Source organism: Vigna radiata, chromosome 2, assembly GCF_000741045.1.
Source record: "Vigna radiata var. radiata cultivar VC1973A chromosome 2, Vradiata_ver6, whole genome shotgun sequence".
NCBI classification, from domain to species: Eukaryota; Viridiplantae; Streptophyta; class Magnoliopsida; order Fabales; family Fabaceae; genus Vigna; species Vigna radiata.
In genome coordinates, this window is record NC_028352.1 from 21,577,035 (window position 1) to 21,599,285 (window position 22,251).

The following is a 22,251-nucleotide window of genomic DNA, read 5'->3' on the forward strand; positions in this document are numbered from 1 at the left end:
TAGTTTGACGACATCATGTACATAAGATATAATAGGGAATACTTAATTGTATTTCATTAATTCGATGTAACCATAAATAATACAAGTTCTGTAGTCTACTTCAAAGCGATATATGGGTGTTAACATTACAGATACATCCATTAATGTGCACTTCTACAGCAATGTCATGGACGACAATGCTCCGATGAAAAGCAAATCACCACCCAAACCACTAAAGTGATGGTCCGAGAACGACAATGCTCCGACGACGATAACGACACGAAAGAGGTTTCGCCACGCACCCACAACGACAATGATGGTCCGAGAACGAGAACAATCTTTCACAATGACGAGCCCTGAGAAAAACCCAAACCACTAAAGTGATGGTCCGAGAACGAGAATGCTCCGACGACGATAACAACACGAAAGAGGTTTCGCCACACACCCACAACGACAACGACGGTCCAACAACGAGAATAACCTTTCACAATGACAACGCTTGAGAAAGCATGGAGAAGGAGGCCGGCGAAGAGAGGAAGGGAGATGAGAGAACCGTCAGAGAGCACGAAAATGAAAAATGAAAGAGAGCGCCAAAACTAAAACCCCACACCCAACGTTCCATCTTTGCCCCTCACTTATTCCATCTTTACCCCTCAGCAGTTTAAACAATGTAATTTTTCAAAAATAAAAAACCACCCAATCAGACAACGACACCTGGCCAGTGTCAAAAGAGTGTCAAGATTGGGTGTTAAAGTAACATTTTCCTTTGTCTTCAGTCTGTTTTCATGTAAAAAAAATAAAAAATCATTCTGCTTTTACGTGATAGTAGAGATACAGATCTTGTCTGAACTGTTTCAGACTTTCGAGTTATGTCAAATCATGGCCGAATTGTTTTCAAACTTTGATCGAATTATATCAAGTCTTGGCTGAGTTGTATTAGAGTTTAGTTAAGCTATATCAAATTTTAATGGAGTAATTATATCAAACTTTTATCGAAGTATTTTAGACCTTGGCTCCCTATTGAAGTGGTGACGGACTTTCACTTTTTAACTGTGTTTTTGTAATTTTTTAAAATTTGTATTTTCCTAATTTATGATTGAGAATGTCTGTATAGATAAAAAGAACTATGAATTAAGAACTACTATATTTGAAGATAATCTATACTTTCTTTTATCGTGATGAGACATATTGTATATGATAAATAACACATAGCACTCTTTATGTGTAGGAAGAAAAGAAATCCTACAGTAGAAGGTGCTACTTATTCCAAAGACAGAAAACAGTATCTACATACATGGATATTATGTAATGTCAACCTAAAACAAACTAAACACTTCCTATGATAGCATCACTGTATTCGCTTTGACCGTCATTGAATCTGTCCCACAGCATGACTCCCCCATACTTGGAAGAACCCTTGATGGTAGGAAGAACCTGAGAGGTTAACACATCAGCAGGAATAAACCCACTTTCAGCAGCATCTGTAGAAGCTGGCACTCCCAAAAACAACTGCTTAGCCTGGCTTGAGGTCCACTGGTTCCAAGAACTGATGAGGTTGCCACTCGAATACTCGCAAGGAGGGTTGTTGTAGAATTGCACCCACACAATGTCAAAGAGCCCAGTTTGGATGGCAGTATCCAACTGAGCATCAGGGATCGGACACTGCGGTGCAGCAGTTAAGAGCAACTGTGAATTAAACCCTTTTAGGGCTCTTGCCAGATCATCCCAATACTGCCCGTTGCCTGCTTCGATGTCGAAATCGACACCGTCTAAGATGGCGTCGCCCAGAGGACGGGAGCTCGACTGCCCGCCGAGAAAGTTGTTCCAGATGTAGTTGGCAACCTGTGTTGCGTCATCGGCGGAGCTGAGGGTGTAGTTGCCACTTTCGCCGCCTAGTGACAGGAGCACTTTGATGTCGTTGCTCTGGCACTCCTTGATCTGGTCGCTGAACACGTTGCAGTTGTTGATAGAGGGGTCGCAGTGGCCGGCAAGGTCGAGTTGCGGGGTCTGGCCGCTGCCGAACGTGGACCAGAATGCTATGTTGACGTATTGGTAGTTGCCGGTGTTGCATGCGTCGGCCAGGGAGCCCTCGTTGCCGTTTTGACCCCAGTAGACGGAAATTCCTCCGGCGTGGGAGGGTTTGAAGAAGGAAATGAACAACAGAGGAAGTAACAGGGCTGAAACTTGTTTGAGGCAAGCCATGTTAGGTTTGATGAGTGTGTTGTTTTGTTTGGTTGGTTGAAAGAATGTGTGAGGTATTTATAGGTGTTGGAAGGCATGTATGGAGAAAAGTTTGGGGAGGAGATAGTGTCACGTAAGCTAGCGTGTCTTGTGGGAAAGAAATTGTAACGTAAGATGTGTGACATCTTGCATACGCGGAAGGAAAGGAAAAAAGTGAGAAGCATGGACATTCTCAACTTTGTGTTGGAATTACAGTTCTTTTCACAAACTTGTAGACAGAGTTTGGAAAATATTTCTTTAACGATTTTCTTTTTTACAAATTTTTTATAATAGTTAACGTTACATACATTTTATGATTATGATTGGTGAATTTTAAATATACGAATTAATTAAATAATGAGATATAATTTAAGATTAACAAAATTTAAAATGTAGAGTTTAACCGGACAATCAAACTCGGTAAAAGCTCAACTAGTACAGCCACGGTTATCACTATTCTATTAAAATAAATTCAAGCAAAATGATAGAGAAAAAAATGTATTTGATTACTTCAGTGTGAGTTAAAATTAATTTATTTTTAAGTTAATTTGTGAAAAAGTTATATGTCATTTTTAAAATTTTTTATTTTTAAATTATGGGTTAGATTTATTTATGGGAAAGTTTCTTTTATATTCTCTTATGGAGAGATGCATTTCAACATTTTTTGAGTTCGAAGTTCGCTCGTTTTCAGAAACATATGGGTAGGATTTGAGAGGAAAAAAACCTCATTACAAGCTAAAACTAGTATAGCCACAATTATCACTATATTCTTTTTGTAAAAAAGTTTAAAGCAATACAGAGAAAAAAGATGTATTTAACTGTATAAGTTAAAATTAATTTATTTATAAGTTATTTGTAAAGTGGTTATATATAATTTTTTATTTTTTAATCTTACGGGATAGATTATGGACGAGTTTTTCTTTTCATATTCTTCTCTCCTAGAAATTCCTATGGAGAAGCATGGGACTTTCAACCTTCATTAAAAGCTAAAACTAGTATTGCAACAATTATCACTATTTTTTTAGAAAAAGTTGATGAAAAAATATAGAGGAAAAATGTATTTGACTTTAAAATTAATTTATTTATAAGTAAATTTATAAAAGTTATATTATATGACTGATTAGTCACATACTAGACAGTATAATTCAGATCATCTAGCGAGTTATTAACAAACTATGTATTTATGATTGATAGGTCAACTACAAACTAAATGATTAACCATAGCTCAGATCATCTAGCGAGCTACCAACGAACTCGACTGGTTACTTAGCAAATTGATCGGTCATGAATAAAATCAAGTACATTAAACCTAATGTTGATAAACTTAAGAGTAAAGTATGACTACACACAATTAGGTCATAATTAGGCCAAAGTTATTCAAAAGATCCTAAAACCTATAAATAGAGACTTGAGTGGTTTGGACGAACAAGAGCTTACTTGTTGGACAACATTTGGACTTCGGACGACCTCACTTCACCTGAACCGTTGACCTCGACCCCATAAATGGAGAAGATGCTTAGAAACAGGCAATCATAAATGAAGAAGATGAAGTGCATGTGTGAGGAGGAGGAGTTGACAATCCTCTATGTTGAGAACGCGACCATGCGTCAAGAGCAGAGTGCTAACATTTAGTACCTCTTGCACCAACCCAACCTACCTTGACTAGGCCGTAGAGGACCCGTGCAAGACCGTCCATGAAGGCAACACGAGAGCTAGCAGGAATAACTGATAACAGTTCAAAAACCGTTATTTTTATACTTAAATTTGATACTAAACACACCCTTTATGACTTAGAAACTAGCTTGAAATCATGCATTTTACTTAAGTTAGACAATAAGAGAGTCGAAGGTGGTTTTCTTGATTTTATGCTTGGTTTTCCTTGTTTTGGCAAGAATTAACATGAATTGAATGAAGGAAGCTAAAGTAGGAAGGAATTGGACTCAAGAGAAGAAGGAAAAGTGCTTAAATGAAGAATCACAGGCACCGCTGAGCGCTAATCTACCGTTGAGCACCAGCCTCGTGGAGGAGTTCTATGGCCAATGCCTAAGCGCCAATGTTGAGGGGAAAATTAAGTGTCGCAACCACCGCTCAGCGCCAACTCACCGCTGAGCGGTGGTCTTGAGGATGAATCCACTGGACAACGCCTAGGCGTCAACGTTGAGCGACGTCTATGAGTATCGCGCCTACCACTGAGTGGTAATCCAGCGCTGAGCGCTAGTCTTTTGGGCTTGGGCCAATTTCTGCTGATTTTAATGAACTATATATAGATTTGCACGACCCAGAGAGGGTATCTTTTGACATAAAGTGGCGTAGAAACACTTTCTTCACCCCTTGGAGGCAGATTTTGGATGTGAGAGCTCCAATCTACAAATTATAGGGTTTTATCTTTCATTCTTTTCATTATTTTGATCTAATTTCACCATGTCCATGGTGAAGTAAACCTCCATTGTTGTTAGGGGAAACGATGAAACTCTCATATATTGAATTGATTCTTAATCTATATGCTTTACGTTATTAATTGTTAGAGTTTTTCCTTTATTCTCTATGCATGCTTTGTTTAACTCATTCAATAACATGATCTTTGATTTTGTCATTATGGACACATACGGGGAAATCTAGACATGCGAGAATTCTCTCGGAAGCAATATTACTTAGACATATGGATAGGAGGACCGATTGCCTTTAAGCTTTTGTGCGAATGTAATGCATGATCAATTGCTAGGGAGACAAGACATTGTAAACTAGTAATAATGAATAAGCTCTCTTCACCGAGACATCGGGTTTAGGGTATATTAGAAAGTGACATTGACATTAATAAAGGAGTAAAATTTGTAAATATATGAGAGTGGATAAGATAAAGTCGGAAACCCCAACAACATAATTCATTCATATCATTCACCTACGTATTTTCTTGGTCAACTGATCAACCTTTGCATGCATGTTTATTTTCGTTCTTGCATTATAAACCCTACATTTTGTTTCTCAAATCTTAAATAATCAACAAATCACATGATAGTCTAGGCCAATGAGTCTCTAGGGAAAACGATACTCGGTCTTACCGTTTATATTACTTGATACGATTCGGTACACTTGCCAGAGTCTTAACAATAACCCGTCCATTCATATAGTCAACACGGTCGGGTTGTTTCCCTTCATGTCAAGCATAATGAGAACCTCATGCCCAATAGGTGGATTCCTTTGGCTTTTGAGAAGTATGATTATTCCACTGACCCCGACGAACATCTTAGAATGTTTGTGAACCAGATGGCATTCACATTGAGTGATCTCATCTAGTGTAAAGCCTTTTTCATCTCTCTTAAAGGAGAAACACTAGTATGGTTCAATTCACTACCCTAACTCCACCGACAGCTTCAAGACCATCTGCTCACGATTTGGGGCTCAATTTGCCTCCAGTTGGCCTTGCCATCTTACATCCCTTACCTTATGAATATCATTCATGATAAGGAGGAGTCACTTCGTGCTTTCATAGGGTGATTTAGGAGGATTTGTCAATACTCAATTTCGTCTGGATGACTGGATAACAAAATAACAATATTTTTATTTTTATTATGTTTAATCTTACTTTATTTTATTTTGATATTATTCTATTGTCCTTTTTTACTTCAAGTATATTTCACGTATTTTATTTTAATTTTACTTGTTTTTTATTATATTTCATTATCATCACAGTAGTTTTTTTTTTTCTATCTTATGTTAATTATACTTTATTTTATTTTATATCTATTTTTATTTCATTTTCCTTGTATATTACTTTATTTTGATTCTGTTTTTATTTTACGTGATTATGCTATATAATTATGTTATGTTATTATGATTTTTATTTTCTTTTATGTTAGTTTATTTTATTGTATTTTATTTAGTCTCTTTTAAAAAGAAAATGAAAACAAAAAAAAAAAAACAAATCAAAAACAAGTGAAGCACAAGATCGGCTCTCTTTCAATAAAATATCACAGCCCACCACAAAAAATCCTTACACATTAGTGTAGTCAGATACAAGTAGCCGCAATCGGATACCAATTAGCTGCAATTAGTTACTAAAGGGAAAGAGATATTTAAATTGTTTCCTTAATCGATCCGATTGAAACATAAAAAGAAGAAAGAAACAAGGAGGAAATCCCCAGGGGATACGCCCTGATCATCCATTAAGGAAACAGAGGAACGTTTTTACTTGGGAGGGAAATTAGTTTCCTAATATTCGGCGATTTCCTTTACCATGCCTCAGAGAATTGGGGAACAAATATTATTCACCATCACGACAACGAGAGGGCGGTCGAAAAAAAAAACATTATTCATCCGAAGAAACACCTTACCATCACCAAACATTGGAGACTCTAAACCATCATCGATCATCACTACCTGGTAGGTAGAAAGGACCTCACGGCCAGAGGAGAGAAGAACCATTCGCCTTCACCAGTTCTTTCACCAGTTTCTTTTAAAGTGGCGGAGGTGACCCTATATGATAACCCCATCCTTTTTGTTTTATTTGGCTTTTGTTTACTGCGTTCTAACATTCACTGCACATGATCACTTCCCTACCAAAAATATCCAATAAAAATAAAAATAAAAATGTAAAAGACAAAAAAAAGAAGAAGATAAAATTATAAAGTTAAAAAGATCGTTTTAGGATTCCCGACATCATCTTTGTTTACTGGTAAATACATAAAAGTTTTGAATTGTTAGTATTTTATTATATAAATTACAAGATTATAAAAAATAATAGGCTTAGTGTTTTTTTAGTTATTTAATAACTACAATATAATTTTAATTTGTTTCAATTCAGTTTCTTTTTTAAACGTGAGTAGTATTTTTACTTTATATTTTATAATTTCGTTTTAAATACTTATGCAAAACAAACATGGTAAATAATATCATTGTTTCATTTCAAAGATATGTAAATATCACCTTTATTTTATATTAAATCCTTTCGTAATTATTGTTACTATTTTTAGAATCTATATGTAAATATTATTTTCATATTACGAAAATCACAAAAATTGAAAGATAAAAAGTATAAGTTATGTACAAAATTAAAATAATAAAATAGTAAATAATAGTATGAGTACTCGTGTGATCGTACGCATCTTCCTAGTGCTTAACACCATTCTTTCTCTTAAAAAAATACCAAAAAATGTTTTAAAAGTTTAAGCACATGTGTGATCGGACGCATCGTCCTTGTGCTAAAACCTTTTCTTCTCCTCTTCTAAAAAATAAATAAATAATGTTTTAAAGGTTAAAGCACATGTATGATCGTACACATTGTACTTGTGCCTAAAACCCTTTTCTTCTTTTATAAATAAATAAATAATGTTATAAAGGTTAAAGCACATGTGTGATCGCAGACATCATCCTTGTGCCTAAAACCTTTTCTTCTTTTATAAATAAATAAATAATGTTATAAAGGTTAAAGCACATGTGTGATCGCACGCATCGTCCTCGTACTAAGACCTTTTCTCCTTTCATAAAAAAAGTATAAAAAATGTTTTAAAGGTTTAAACATGTGTGTGATCTCTCGCATCGTCCTCGTGCTAAGACTTTTTCTCCTTTTATAAAAAATATCAAAAATGTTTTAAAGGTTTAAGCACGTGTGTGATTGCTCGCATCGTCCTCGTGTTAAGACCTTTTCTCCTATATAAAAAATATCAAAAATGTTTTAAAGGTTTAAGCATGTGTGTGATCGCTCGCATCATCCTCGTGGTAAGACCTTTTCTCCTTTTCAAACATGCAAACAACCCTTTTTCTAGAACTACGTAACCCTGATTTCTCATTTTGAGAATACATAGGAGCAAGGTTAATCCTTTTCGGGCACAAACAAATAAAAAAAATATATTTTGTTTCTTTAGAATTTATTTTTTAGGGATAGTTAAACATTTTGCAAACCACATCTTTATTCGTGTATTTAATTAAATGTACTGCCTTCGGGCAGGCGTTGTAGGATGCTAACACCTTACCTACACGTAACCAACTCCCGAATCCAGAATCTGGTTTTCGTGGACTGTGCCTTTCTTTATGGTTTTTCCGTAGTTTTCCAGAATAAACTATGGTTGCGACTCCAAATCTTTTTCGAAATGGTTTTCTTTTTTGGATCGTCGTCCCGTCGCGATTCTGGTTGCGAGAGGATTGCAAGGCAGATAAAGAATCTCAGTCACAAGTTGGCCTTGCATCACATGATCATGGCCTTACGACCTGCACCATTCATTGACAACATTTGTTTGAAGCCAGTGACAAACATGGATGAGTTAAAGGTGTGAGTCACAAAGTTCATGCGGGTTGAAGATATGTGATATTTTGGACGACAATGAAGCAAGAGGCCTTAATGAGAAAAGAAACCAAATGGGAAAGAAGGCGACTCTTGCCCTAAGGAGCTACCAAGGAGGTCACGGTTTCACCAATACACTTCACTCAACGTGCCTACAGCTAAGATACTTGAATTAGAGCATAACAATTTGGTTGTCGATAAGGCATCTTGGAAGGATATATGTTTGATCTCAAAGAAGAAATAGAATAGTATGGAGGTTTTAGGTGAAAGAATCATAGCAAAGTGTTACAAACATGATTGTGGTCACGAAAAAATGATTACTAGTAAGGGGAGCGCCAAGGTTGAGCTCTTAAAGTTTTAACAATATGTTCTCAACCAAGTTGTCTGTGAGGCATTCTTCTTTCATAACATCCTGACTTATGAGAGTAATTTTGATGTTAGATAGGATATATTAATCAAGGTAAGTCAGTGTTAGTTGCTGACATCCAGGGGATCATATAGGGGGTGATGGGGTGGTTGTAGAGAGCTTCCCTAACGCTGAAGATGATGATGACAAAGGGTCTTGGTTTTTATTTTTGGATGTGAGTATTACTTCATACTTTTATACTGATTCATCTAATTATTAGCACAAACTACGTCTAATTTTTTATCAACTAGTCAATATTAAGAAGATAAACTACTATTGCAAAGTACAAATGAGTATTATTTCAACTTGTAACCACTATTGGCTAACCTATGTAAGTATTATTTCAACAAGTCACTTCTAACTTAACACTAGTATTATTTGAACACAAGTCACTCTTAGTTTAGCATGAGTATTATGGAAATAGCAAGTCATTATTTTCTTAACATAAGTATTATTATCAACAACAAGTCGCTTTTAAATTAACATAAGTATTGTTTAACAAGTTCATCCTAGCTTAAGACAAAGAGATTGTCTAAGGTGTGATCAAAAGATAACAAGACCACTCACTAGAAAGGGATGGTATCTTGCTACATTTACAACTTTCTATCAGTTTGGTACATAAATATAATCAATGTTCATACAAAGCTATTTGGGACTCAGAAATCTTTTGACAACAATTTAACACTTTTATTATTCAAATGCTTTTGTTTTTCTTTTTGAAATTTGACTTTTTATAGCCACAAAAGAAAAGAATCATCATAAGTCCTTTTTTGGACGTTGAGTTAGATTGAGACTCACTTGAATGTCTTCCTTTATTTGAATATCTTTAACGTAGAAAATGCATTAATGGAGTTTCATGCATGCATTGAATGCATTCCTAAAACTAGTTGGACTTATCATATCTTGATCAAAGAACCTTTACTTGAAACTATGTAAAGCATAGTTTAGTACAAAACTTACAATCCTTTCAAAAATTCACAAAGCAAGCACAAAGGTGTTAGTGAAGCAAAATAACTTTAGCTTTGTTTTCAAAGATTGTTGATGTGACATAAATTTTAAGTAGATCCCTTTGGTCAAGCATAAGAAACATTCCCATAATATAGAATAAACATATATATCTCAATAAAGTATGATATTAACTTAAGACAAAATTGTGTAATTAAAATACAATACAACAAAAGTTACATAAAGGTGTATCTTCAAATAACGCGTAGGGTCGTTAAAGGAAGAATTCATCGAAGAGAATCCACATCAATCAATTTTGGGTGAATACTTACACTTTTATATATATTAATTGGATAATAAATGCAAGATTCTCTTACCCTCTTAAATTATAATTAAATTTTATATTAGATATATCTTATTCGTACGTGTTAGTAGAGGAATGAGTGGCTAAGCTAAATCAAGTGGGTTAATTGATTTTAAAACTTTTTCTAAAAGATTTTCTTTTTTGAAATTCTTAGCAAGAACATATGATGGAAACTCCTTTAGGGATTTCCCATCCAAAGAAGTATCAACTTAGACTAAGACTAAGAAAGGGGAGTGAATAAAAACTTTCAATAAAATCTCTTTCCTTATTTAAGTCTTAGATGGATTCTCTTTGCTAAATAAACATTTGCATTGTTTTGTAGGTCTTAAATAAAGGTTGAAGACCATGGACAATCACCTAAAAAATCTTGGTGAGCCAAAGGAAGCAAAAGAAGTGAAGAAAAGGGTGTTTTCCGGATTGGAACAAGTACCTTCCACATTAGGATTACAAAGGGAATTGGCTTCCGAATTGTAAAATCGTTCAGCCACCAGCAGCTTGCGCTCAGCCATTGCGAACTAGATTTTTCAGCTCTAAAAACACATTTTATTTGTGTTTCGCATGAGACTTGTAGCCCAAGCTTAGATTGCGTCTTCAACACACTTCTTTTGTCATTCTTTAGAGCTTTGTAGGTCAAATATAGACTCCTCTCTTCACCTATAAAAGAGAGGCACTCTCCTTTGTAAAATGGAACTTGAAAGATACATTGAAGTGCTGTTGAGATTACTCAAGACCTCTATACTTCGAGTCCACCTTATTGTGCTTAATTCAGCACCTTCTCCTCCAGCTTCCTTCCCTTTTGGAAGGCTTTTTCAACATATGAGGCTTCAACATACACCAAAACACTCACTGAACCATTTCACAAACACCTGGTGTACACCTCCGCATTCACTCATCCAATCCGTTGCGTCATTCTGGTTTATGTGGCTGCTCTAGCATGAAGGTTGAAGCTGCTTCCATCAACATAGAAGACTATCCCCTGATCATGTAGAAGAAGAACTTGAGGAAGAGTCATTACAATTCAAAGGAGACTTATGACAACATCAATGAGAAAAAAGTTAGAAGAACAAATCTCCTCGAGGCTCATGTGCTCCATGAAGATTGAAATTCAAGAAACATGAAAATCATGGCTTGGAGCATAATTATACAATAATTTAGAAAATTAAATATATTTGTAATTTTCTTTTATTTGCAAACAATTCGTTTTTGTTTTTAAATTTTCATGTTATTTTTGGGCCTGATGTCTTTTGGCTTTCTTTTAGGATTTCTTAGGTGCCTTAAACATTTGTACCTATATATAAGGGCACCAAATACATATGTAGACACTTTTGAGTCATATTATATGCATTTGCATTCTTTGAGAGAGGATTCTCTTAGTTCTTGGATTATAATTCTAATTCTTATCAAATATTAACATCTTTATGACAAATCTTCATTTAACTTATCAATTTACTAGATTGTGGCGTCTAGGTTCCTATCTTATTCTCCATTCTTCTTTGATTTATTTTTGTTATGCCTCTTAAGGATTCAAATTCAGAAATGATTGTACTTTTTCCTGGACAGGATTGTATCATCTGGTGTCTAGAGCAAGGTTTTGGTTTGAATATCCTATTTTATCTTATTTTTTGTCATTAAAAAAAATAATGAAAAAAAATAATAAAGGAAATCTTGAATGTGTGTGTTTCTTGTTTTGTTTTGAAATTTTGTTTGGTTCGTCGTTGAGTTTTTAAATTTTCATGTTCTTTGTTTAAATTGAGCATTTCTACATTTATTTTGTGGAAATTATCTATTTTTTTTATGTTTATCTGTTAATTGTAATCACAATTAACTGTTCACCTTGATCTTGCATGAGTTTTAGCATTTGAAAGGAAATATGTTTAGTTTTCTTTGTTTGTGTGTTGAAAAGAAAAGAAAAAAGTAGATCCAAGTCCAAAGGAAACAAATATATATTGAAAAATAAAAAGAGAGAGAAAGTAAGGATCCAAGAGCATCAATAACAGTTGTAGAGTTCAATTATTATGTTACAATATTGTTTATAATTGTTAACCTATTGAATTATATTATGTCTTTTTTTAGAGTCTTTGCGCTGTCTCTTTAACTCTTTTTGGTAGTCCTATTAATTTTTATTTGTATTGTTTTATGTCTTTTAAAATTCTTTAAAGTTTTTACTATAATTTTATATTTTCTTTTGACCTCTTGAGTCAAGATTTCTTGAAGGCTATGCTATGAATTTGTGGAATCAAATCACCATGGAGATAGCTAGAAGGAGAAGGTTGTAAATCTTTACAAGGGAGCAATTAAAGGTACCTATGAAGGAAATATTTTTGCTTCTGTATTATTAAAAGGAGATCTTCAGCAAATTACAAAAGACTTATACAAGGAAAAAGGAGTGTTGAAGAGTATGTTTAAAAGATGGAGGTAATCTTGATGAAAGTTGATGTAGAAGAAACACCTACGGCTACAACAACTACATTCTTTAATGGATTAAACAGGGAGATTCAAGATGTGGTGGAAATGCACCATTATAAGACTTTGGAGGATCTTATTCACCAAGCAACCAAAGTATAACAACAACTCAAGAGAAGAAGCTCCTATAGAAAGTCATCCACCTCATGGAGAAGAAATCTAATAAGGAGGGAGCTACTTCTACCATTCCTAAATCTAAGGAAAAGGATTCTTCAAGTGGTAAAGTAATTTCTCAAACTAATAATAATGATTCTTCACATTCCAGTTCAAAAATAGGTTTTAAATATTTGGGTAGGGGACATATATAAATTGAGTGTCCTAATAGAAAAACTATGATATTGTTGGAGAATAAGGAGTACATTAGTGAGTATTCCGCTCGAGAATCATCTGAATCATCTAATAGTGATGAGGAGGATGTGGAATGTGAAGTACCACATTTGGAGGGAGATCTTTTTATGGTTATAAGCTTATTGGGTAGTATGAATAAGGTAGAGAATGAGACCCAAAGAAGAAATATTTTCCATTCTAGATGTATGGTTATGGTAAAGTTGTGTTCATTCATCATTGACAAGGAAAGCTGTACAAATGTAGCAAGTAAACGGCTAATGGAAAAGCTTGGTCTAGTGACATTTATACACCCTAGTCCTTATGATTTGCAATGGTTGAGTGGGGATGGAGAATTAGTGATGGATAAGCAGATGAACATATTTTACTCTATAAGTAAATATGCCGATGAGGTAGTATGTGATGTGGTACCTATGGAGGTGAGTCACTTATTGTTGGAAATGCATTGACAATATGATAGAAAGATAACCTATGATGGTTTTACCAATAAATATTCTTTCTTGTTTAAAGGGCAAAAGGTGTCCCAAACACCTTTATCTCTTATAGTGGTTTATGATGATCAAATTAAGATGAAAGTAAAAAGAGAGCAAAAGACAAAAGAAGGAAGAGAGAAAATTATAGAAAAAGGAAGGTAAAATATAAAGAGTGTAAAAGCCTTTTCTTGAGAGAAAAAGAGGTAACTAAAGTGTTAATAAAGAAACAACCTTTATATTTGCTTATGTCTAACAACATTTTGTTTGTCTTCTCTGCAAGTTTCTTTGTCTTTAGGTATGAAGCAACTTCTCAAGGAGTATGAGGATGTCTTCCCTAAAGACGTTCCTCATAGCTTACCTCCTAAAAGGGGTATTGAACACAACATGGACCTTATTATGTGTGCATCCCTTCCTAATAGGCTAGTCTATAAGAGCAATTCAGAATAGGTTAAAGAAATACAAAAGCAAATGGAGGAACTCATGGAGAAAGGATGGCTTAGAGAGAGCTTAAGCCCATGTGTCACGTTAGTCATCCTTGTTCCATAGAAAGATGGATCTGTCGGGACATCAATAACATCACCATCAGGTATAAACATCCTATTCATAGACTTAATGACTTGTTTTATAAAATGTGTGGTGTTTTTTATTTTTCAAAGATAGATTTGAAAAATGGTTATCACCAAATTAGGGTGAGAGAGGGAGATGAATGAAAGATTGCTTTCAAAACAAAATTTGGTTTGTATGGATGGATGATTATGCCTTTTGGGTTAACCAATGCACATAGTACCTTTACGAGATTAATAAATCATGTGTTGAGAAATTTTATTGGTAAGTTTTTTGTTGTGTATTTTGATGACATCTTGATATATAGCAAAACACTAAATTCACACTTGGGGCACTTAAGAGAAGTTTTAGAAGTGCTTAGGAAGGAGAAACTATATGCCAATATGAAAAAATGTTTTTTTTTGTATAAATGAAATTGTTTTCCTAGGGTTTGTAGTTAGCTCTAAAGGAATGCAAGTTGATGTAGAAAAAGTAAAGGTCTTTAAGGATTGACTCACTCCTAAGAATATAAGTGAAGAGAGAAGTTCTCATGGCTTCAATAATTTCTATAGGAGGTTTGTCAAGGATTTTAGCACCATTGTAGTCCCATTAAATGAAATTATTAAGAAAGTTGTGGTGTTTAAGTGGCGAAAGGAACAACGAAAGGCTTTTGATAGTCTCAAACACAAACTCACATATGCACCTATCTTAGCTTTACCAAATTTTGAAAAATATTTTGAGATAGAGTGTGATGCTTCAAATGTTTGCATAAGAGGTTTTCTCTTACAAAAAGGGCATTTTATAGCCTATTTTAGTGAATAGTTGACAGAGGTACTAAGAAACTATTCCACTTATGATTAGGAGTTACATGCCTCAGTGAGAGCCTTGCACACTTGGCAACATTATTTTCTCCCTAAGGAATTTGTAATTTATAGTGATCATAAATCACTTAAATACATTAAAAGTCAATGCAAGTTCAATAAAAGACATGCCAAATAGGTAGAATTTATTGAACAATTTTCTTATGTTATTAAGCATAAACATGACAAGGAAAATATTATAGTTGATGGCTTATCTAGGAGATATGCCTTATTGTCCATGGTCGAAACTAAAGTTCTTGGTTTTGAAATGTTTAAGGAATTGTATAATGATGATAATGATTTTGGAAAAATTTATAAAGATCGTGAAAAGGAGTTGTTAATGATTTTTATAGGCAAGATGAATTTCTTTTTAAGGGAACTAAATTGTATTTGTCTAAAAGGCCAATGAGAGAATTATTTGTCACATAAGCCCATGAAAGGAGGTTCATGGGACATTTGGTATTCATAAGACATTTGATATCTTACATGATCATTTCTTTTGGTCTCGTACGAAACACGTGTTTTCCTTTTGTAATAGATGCATTACTGTAAGCGTGCTAAATCTAAATCCATACATCATGGAATTTTTATGTCATTACCTATTCTTGACTCTCTTTGGACCGTTATTTCTATGGATTTGGTTTTGGGACTTCAATGAACCAAAAACGGAAAATATTATGTTTTTGTTGTAGTAAATAGGTTCTCAAAGATGACTCAATTCATTTCTTGCCATAAGAGTGATGATGCAAACCATTTGGCCAATTTATTTTTCAAGGAAATTGTGAGATTACATGGTATTCCAAGGAGCATTGTGTCGGATAGAGACATAAAATTTGTTAACCATTTTTGGTTGTGGAGTAAGTTAGGTACAAAACCTCGCTTGTCTAGAATGTGCCATCCTCAAACAGATGAACAAAGTAAAGTAGAAAATTGAGCTTTTTCTCAACTCCTTAGATGCTTTGTAAATAAAAATTTGAGAACTTGAGATGAATGGATACCTCATGTGGAATTTGCTTATAATAGGGTAGTTCATTCTACTACTTGTATGTCTCCATTTGAGGTAGTATATGATTTTAACCCTCTAACTCCCTTAGATTTGTTACCTTTGCCTAATATTTATTCTATGACTAATGAAAACGATATTGCCAAAGCTACTTTTGTTAGGAACTTGCATAAGTAAGTGAAGGCACAAATTGAAAAGAAGATGGATCGTTGATGACAGTCACTATGAGGCAAAGGAAGATTGGAGAAGATAGTGCTTCGATGGTGGAAGGCAGAAGAATGAAGAGCTCGAGGGTTTAGGGTTGAGTATGAGATGAAGGAAATGAGAGATTGAGTCGAATGAATGGAAGGTGGCTAGAGGACGATCCCTTGGATTCTCTAGCCAGACTTTCAAGGAAGAATTGGGTTTCGGAGTACTCTCTACAGAAAACCCAATTCTTATTAAACTCAAAATTGCCATTACAAAGGTGATAACATGACTTTATAAGGACGAAAATCCCTCCTATGTCTACCACATGTCTAACACATGACTTAAGAAGGATTTGTCCTCAAATATGATGGTCGCCTTTATTATAAGGATATCTAAAGATTTTCTAGACGAGACTCCTCATAGTCTTGGGGGTAGGCCATCTTGAAATGGCTTTATTTTTGTTGGGCTCGAGATGAATCTCTTCGGGATCAAATATCAATCTGTAATAAGCATCAAACATATCTCTAATTAGTTTTATTTGTATCAATAAGATATATAGAAAATTATTTTTAGAAGAAGGCTTCCTAATATTGAAATTTTTACTTTTAATAGAATTAAGAAACCTTACTTCTTCTAAAATTTTCTTTTTGTCTTGAGTAAGTTGTAACCACAAAGGTAACCATAACTCAAGTTGTTAATTGCCACATGTTTAAAATTTTAACATTGTAAAGGATGGAATGACAACTTTTTCAAAAGAAAAGTTAAATTTGAAAACTCAATGATAAGTGGAAAAAAGTTAAAAGGATTGGAAACCTCCCCATAAAAGTCTTGGTTCTATTGTAATTGTGGAAGTAGAAGTTGCTCTCCGTAACACTTTTTCCTTTTCTTTCCTCTCTTTTTCTCTTCTTTCAAATTCTTCCTTTTCTATCTCTTCTTTTTCTTCCCTTTCTCTTCTCTCTTGCTTTCTCTTTACCTCTTCTTTTCTCTTAATCTATCTTTTTCTTCTTATCTTTTCCTCTTCTTTTCTTTCTTCCTCTTCTCTTATTTTAATCTCTTTTTTTCTTTGCTAATCTAAGAGCCTCACAAGGTTTTCTCTAAATTCAATTTCTCTATGAAAGAATCCACTTAAAATTTTAATTAATGACTTGCCCTCTTTAATGAGTTCTTTCACAAAGGTTTTAAAATTCTGCACATTGAACCATTCTCTCTCGGATTTACTACACCAATACCAACACTATTTTGCTGCACTTTATTGCTTCTCTCGGTCTTGGTCTTCTTTAATGCACTTTACTAACTTTGTTCTCAATTAATGGACCAAATGGACACACTAACAGACCTACACTGCATTCTACAATGTTGCTTTTCTTTCAGCTTTCCAAGGGCAATCTGCACAAATATATCACACCAAAATCCAGCAGATATACCAACATGATATCAATTACAAACTGGAATTGAGAGATAACCAGATTCAAAATTGGATGTGATTAAGGACTTAATCAAAACTGATCAAAACAATGTTCTAAAGTAACCAAAATCAGTGGACTAATCTGATCAAATCAATGAATGAAAGATGACGTGATGCAATATGATTGTGGTCAGCTTTTAAAAGTTTAAACCAGCTTAATAAACTTGAACCAAATAAAATCATTTGACCATATGAAATTCACCCAAAACAGTCAGTAATTGCACAAGCCTAATTGGATGGTAAAGATTAACTTCAAAGAAAAAAAATTACTACAACTTTAGACATCAATTAAGGCAAAACTGAATTTCACAAATTGGACTTAAATCTCAATGAAGCAGAAGATTGAATTCTGGAATATGTGCAGTGACAATTTTCAAAAACCAGCATAAACAAGTCAAATAATTTATTCAATCATGAGATCAAGAATTGGAAAGCACTCTCCTATGCTGTTTTAATCTCACATGTCACTACTGCACTCTCACGGTTTTTAAGTGTTTGCACTCAGTCACAAATTTCTCTTAGGTTTTTAAACACTCAGACTCACAAACACTCTGGATTATATAATTCATATTATAAATTTATTTTTCAAATTATATAATATAAATTTACATTTTTAGAATGTACGATGTAAATTTATCTTAACCAAAAAGTCTTCCTCCCATGGCTTCCACGACTCTTAAGTTCGGTGTCCCTTTCCAAATTTCGAGCATATAACATTTTACTTTATTTTCTCAATTAAAAAAATTAACATGAATAATACATTATAATGAAAAAGGAACAGAAAGAACAAAACCATTCGTTCTATGTTTGAATAAATAATTTCAGATTAATCGAAATGTATTATTTATTTAAATATATTTCAGATGATATAATTCAAAATATACAATTTTTTATAATGAATTTTAGATTGTAAAATTTAAAAGTAATCAAATTATATAAATCCGAATATCAAAAAGGAAATTATTGAGATCCAAAAAGAAAAACTCCATGAACCTACAAAGATCTCACTAATGCGTATATATTATAGTTTATTATATAAAAATAAAGCAATTAAATATATAATTATTATATATAGAGTTTGCTAATTATGTAACCTCACTAAATTAATTAAAAAAAAATTCACGTAATATGAATTCTAAAGTTTAAGATTAAAAATATTTCAATAATTTCTGTTTTTTTTTTCTTTTAAATTAAAAATAAAAGTTATTAAAATATTTCTATTTTTAAAGTATGTTTTAATGGATAAATTTTTTTTTTAAACTGAAATTTGATACCAAGAGAGAAATTCCATTATTGGTCTTATGGTGTAATAGAAAATAGTATATAAAATTAGACTTTCTAAACATTTATAATTTAGTTATATTTAATTTAGGAACAATTATTTTCTTAATCTATGTAAATTTTTACCTTTCAGTTTTTTTTCACTATATATATATATTTTTTTATATATATATATATATATATATATATATATATATATATATATATAACAAATAAAAAATTTCTATAACAAATCTTGATCAAACAAGGGGCCAATTGTGGAAGCTGGCAAGACTTTGCTATTACTGAATTTTTCCCCTTTGCACTGCCATTGTTGTCTATTATTCACAATAGTCTCAGGTGTTCATTGAATCAATTTCCACCTAAGTCAGAAGTGATGAGTGAGTAAAAACTTGAAAACTCTATTCCCTGATCGTCATTTCTTCCATGGCCGGTAAGGGATTTGAAGGAGCGGCACCGACGTCGTTGGCTAGGTCATGGAGAACTGCGTTTTTGACACTGAGGGATGAAACTCTAACGATTCCTCCTCGCAATTCCAATGTGCAATTGCTCGACAATCTCATTCTCTCACACTCAAACGCTTTGGTGTCCGCCGCGGTTGAACTTCCCTCTCACGAGGTATCTTCTTCGTTTTCTCCTTTACGTAAATGCTTGCGAGGTTTTAGAGCGTGTTCGGAAACGGATGACGGAAAGTAGTTATAGCTTTCTCGTTTTCCATATTATTGAACTGCTTTTTCGGCTTTGCAAACATGCTTTAAATTATGCACTCCCTTCTCACTTGTTATAAATGTACACATGATTTGTTGTTTAATTTCTTTTCTCCAAGGTTTTGTCCGACATTTTGTTTATGATGGAATTGGTTGCTGCAACTTCTTCAGATGAAGAAGATTGTACTCGTATTTATTTACAGACATCACGCCTGGTATGTGTTTTCTTAGGCCTTGTATAAACTTGTACATTGGTGACATTTTCTTGTAAGTGATATTGTTGCCTGTGTTCTTATTGCAGATTCATGATATATGCCGATGTGTCTCGTTCGATTTAAATTTCTCCTCTTATAGTAGTGTCCTTAGCTGTTTTGGGAAGATGCTGAATCTTTTTCTTAGAAACGTTGCTGCTATTTGCGATATAAGTGGAATTTGCAGTACTACTACAATAGTTCCTGCCATTGAGTGCTTACAGGCTGTNAGGTTTTCTCATTCTCTGAAAAACAATTGATGCATGATGTAATCTTTCCTAGGCACTTTACATACGTCCACTTTTCGAACTGTTAGGCTGTAGTAATGCTTTTACTTGAAAAGCATAGTAGACACAACATACTTTTGATTAATACAGACTCTTCTCTAATTTCTACCTTACCTATTTGAAAATCTTGAGATTATGTATTTTATTATTTTTATCTGATACCTTGTTGCTTTTCTATTATATATGATAAATATAAGACAAGTGACTTTTCTTTTTCTCGTCAGTAATGTTGAATTATGTATTCCTTTATTTAAAATGATAGTAGTAATTTTTGTTTTCTCCATTCTGGTTTAGATAAATTGTGGATTGTGGCCATTGTGCTTTATTTGTTTTATGTATCCTAATAGTATATTATTATTTATTAATTGCTAGTTATTGCCCTGGGTATGCGGCAACCTAAGCTCTTGAGTGCCCAGACTTTGCTTTTTAGTATAGGGTTCAAATCTGCTACTGCGACCACCTTGTGTCCAGGGTACCGTCCTTGAAAGGGGATTAGCTCTACACCTTAAGGGTTTGGAGGTGCCTTGTGTTATTCTCTAGAACTTTTTGTAGGATTTTATTTTCTTGAAGATTTTTTCAAAGTGATAATATGGTAATTCATCATATATTTCAAATCCTATAAATATGCTTCTGTAGTTTGCAATTTTCCAAGTTTCTGGTGTATGTATTTTAATGCGTTCTGTCATTTTATGTTTTTAAATATGAATGAGAAAATACTGTTTACTCAATAACATGACCTCTATTGCTTGAAAGAGCTATATGGCGTTGCTCCAAAATTTGAGTTTATACTATTAAAATGTTTCTTTATTTTGCTGCTTTTACTGTAGTACTCTCAACTTTTTTTCTTTAGTAAATGATACTTTTAATTGACTCTACAAAATCTGCTCCCTCTCCAGATTTATTATTATATCTCATCGAAGATGGTTGCAATCTGAAGATATTATACTGGTTAAATTTTTACTTGATGTTATCGATTGCTCTCATGGTGTGCCATTTTGGATGCCTCATTCAATTTGTAAAGAAAAATCAACTGGGATTAATATGAGATTTTCCACAGAAAGAAGTTCCAGTGAATTACAGACAGTGGCTTTTGAGATGCTCGGTGAAGCAATCTCAAGAGCTGGGTCATCCTTCCCTGTTGACATTTGGAGATCAATTCTTGAGGTGTATNATAATTCTGCATTTCATTTTGTAAAACTATTAGTTGTAGGATTTTTTTGAACTAGTCTCTTTTGAAACAGGTGTTCAGGAAAACAATGGACGTCTTGGCATTAAAGCCCCCTGTTGTGGAAGATAGTGCTATGTCCAGGTAATCTGTATGTTGGAGGAACTTATTAGAAATCATTGATGAAACTCATGCGTAGTTCATACTTTGGCCATATGTCATTATTTTTATACTTTGCTGCAAGTCACATGCATCTTTTCTGTAGGTTTTACGAATCTTTTCTGTGCTGTCTACATCTTATCCTCATTGATCCAAAATGTGCAGTTTCGGATCATGTAAGTTTAAGACTTTTTTTTATTTTTTTATTTTTTTTATTTTTTTTTTATTTTAATACAATGAATAAAGAAATGTTATACCCCTAATCATTGTGACTTGTTTTACTTTTCCTCCAGGTGTCAGTTTTTGTTGCTGTTCTGCGAATGTTCTTAGTTTATGGCCTTTCAGGTAGAACACCAGGTACTTATTTGCTTGTTGGTCACAAGGAGAAGGAGCTTAGTAGTATGAGTCCCAAGGCAAGCAGGGAACTACTAAAAAAATCAGATCATGGTACATATAGGCCTCCACACTTGCGCAAAAGGGACTGTTTGAATGTGAAGCACGGTAGTGTTAGGCATTCCCAATACATGTCAGATAGTGAGTCTTCTACTATTAATGTTACGTCTTCAGATTCAGAGTTTAGTGATGGAGATGGATCAGCTAATGATAGTGGCAGAGTGCAGAACTCAAGGGTTAGAGTAGCTGCCATAACTTGCATACAGGTAAATTTGCAAAACTGTCTCATAACTTTAAATTGAGTCTTGCTTGAAATTTAATTGTGAAAAGTCTAGAATGAGAGAAACAATTTGGTTATGATGTATTTTTTGAACAAATTAGAACCATTAACTTTACCTTTTTGTCATCAACTTCTCCATTATTTGATTGTTGTTATTATGGTTTTGTTGGATAATTTTGAAAACCTTAGATCAGTT

The 22,251-nt window shown here is 33.6% G+C and overlaps 2 protein-coding genes across 8 annotated transcripts in view; one reads left to right on the forward strand and one right to left on the reverse strand.

Annotated features, from left to right (window-relative positions):
* Window positions 1-1,131: 1,131 nt before the first annotated feature.
* Window positions 1,132-2,221, reverse strand: LOC106755727 (acidic endochitinase-like). The gene has a single exon (XM_014637937.2). The coding sequence runs from the start codon at window positions 2,179-2,181 to the stop codon at window positions 1,306-1,308; it is 876 nt and encodes a 291-aa protein (XP_014493423.1). The 5' UTR covers window positions 2,182-2,221; the 3' UTR covers window positions 1,132-1,305.
* Window positions 2,222-19,056: 16,835 nt separating this feature from the next.
* Window positions 19,057-22,251, forward strand: part of LOC106756139 (HEAT repeat-containing protein 6) — a 47,800-nt gene continuing 44,605 nt past the window's right edge. For 3 of the 7 annotated variants that reach the window (XM_014638417.2, XM_014638420.2, XM_014638422.2), the window contains exons 1-7: window positions 19,057-19,431; window positions 19,640-19,735; window positions 19,822-20,003; window positions 20,955-21,222; window positions 21,300-21,367; window positions 21,489-21,558; window positions 21,676-22,041. In XM_014638417.2, coding sequence (XP_014493903.1) covers window positions 19,240-19,431; window positions 19,640-19,735; window positions 19,822-20,003; window positions 20,955-21,222; window positions 21,300-21,367; window positions 21,489-21,558; window positions 21,676-22,041 — 1,242 coding nt within the window. In that variant the 5' untranslated portion in view covers window positions 19,057-19,239. The remainder of the gene's footprint in view (window positions 19,432-19,639; window positions 19,736-19,821; window positions 20,004-20,954; window positions 21,223-21,299; window positions 21,368-21,488; window positions 21,559-21,675; window positions 22,042-22,251) is intronic. The other 4 variants (XM_022778798.1, XM_022778797.1, XM_022778799.1 and 1 more) reach the window with 4 other exon arrangements.

What these genes read in the sequence shown, in the direction of transcription:
- LOC106755727 (XM_014637937.2), bottom strand. Translation starts at nt 2,181, where the DNA reads ATGGCTTGCCTCAAACAAGTTTCAGCCCTGTTACTTCCTCTGTTGTTC.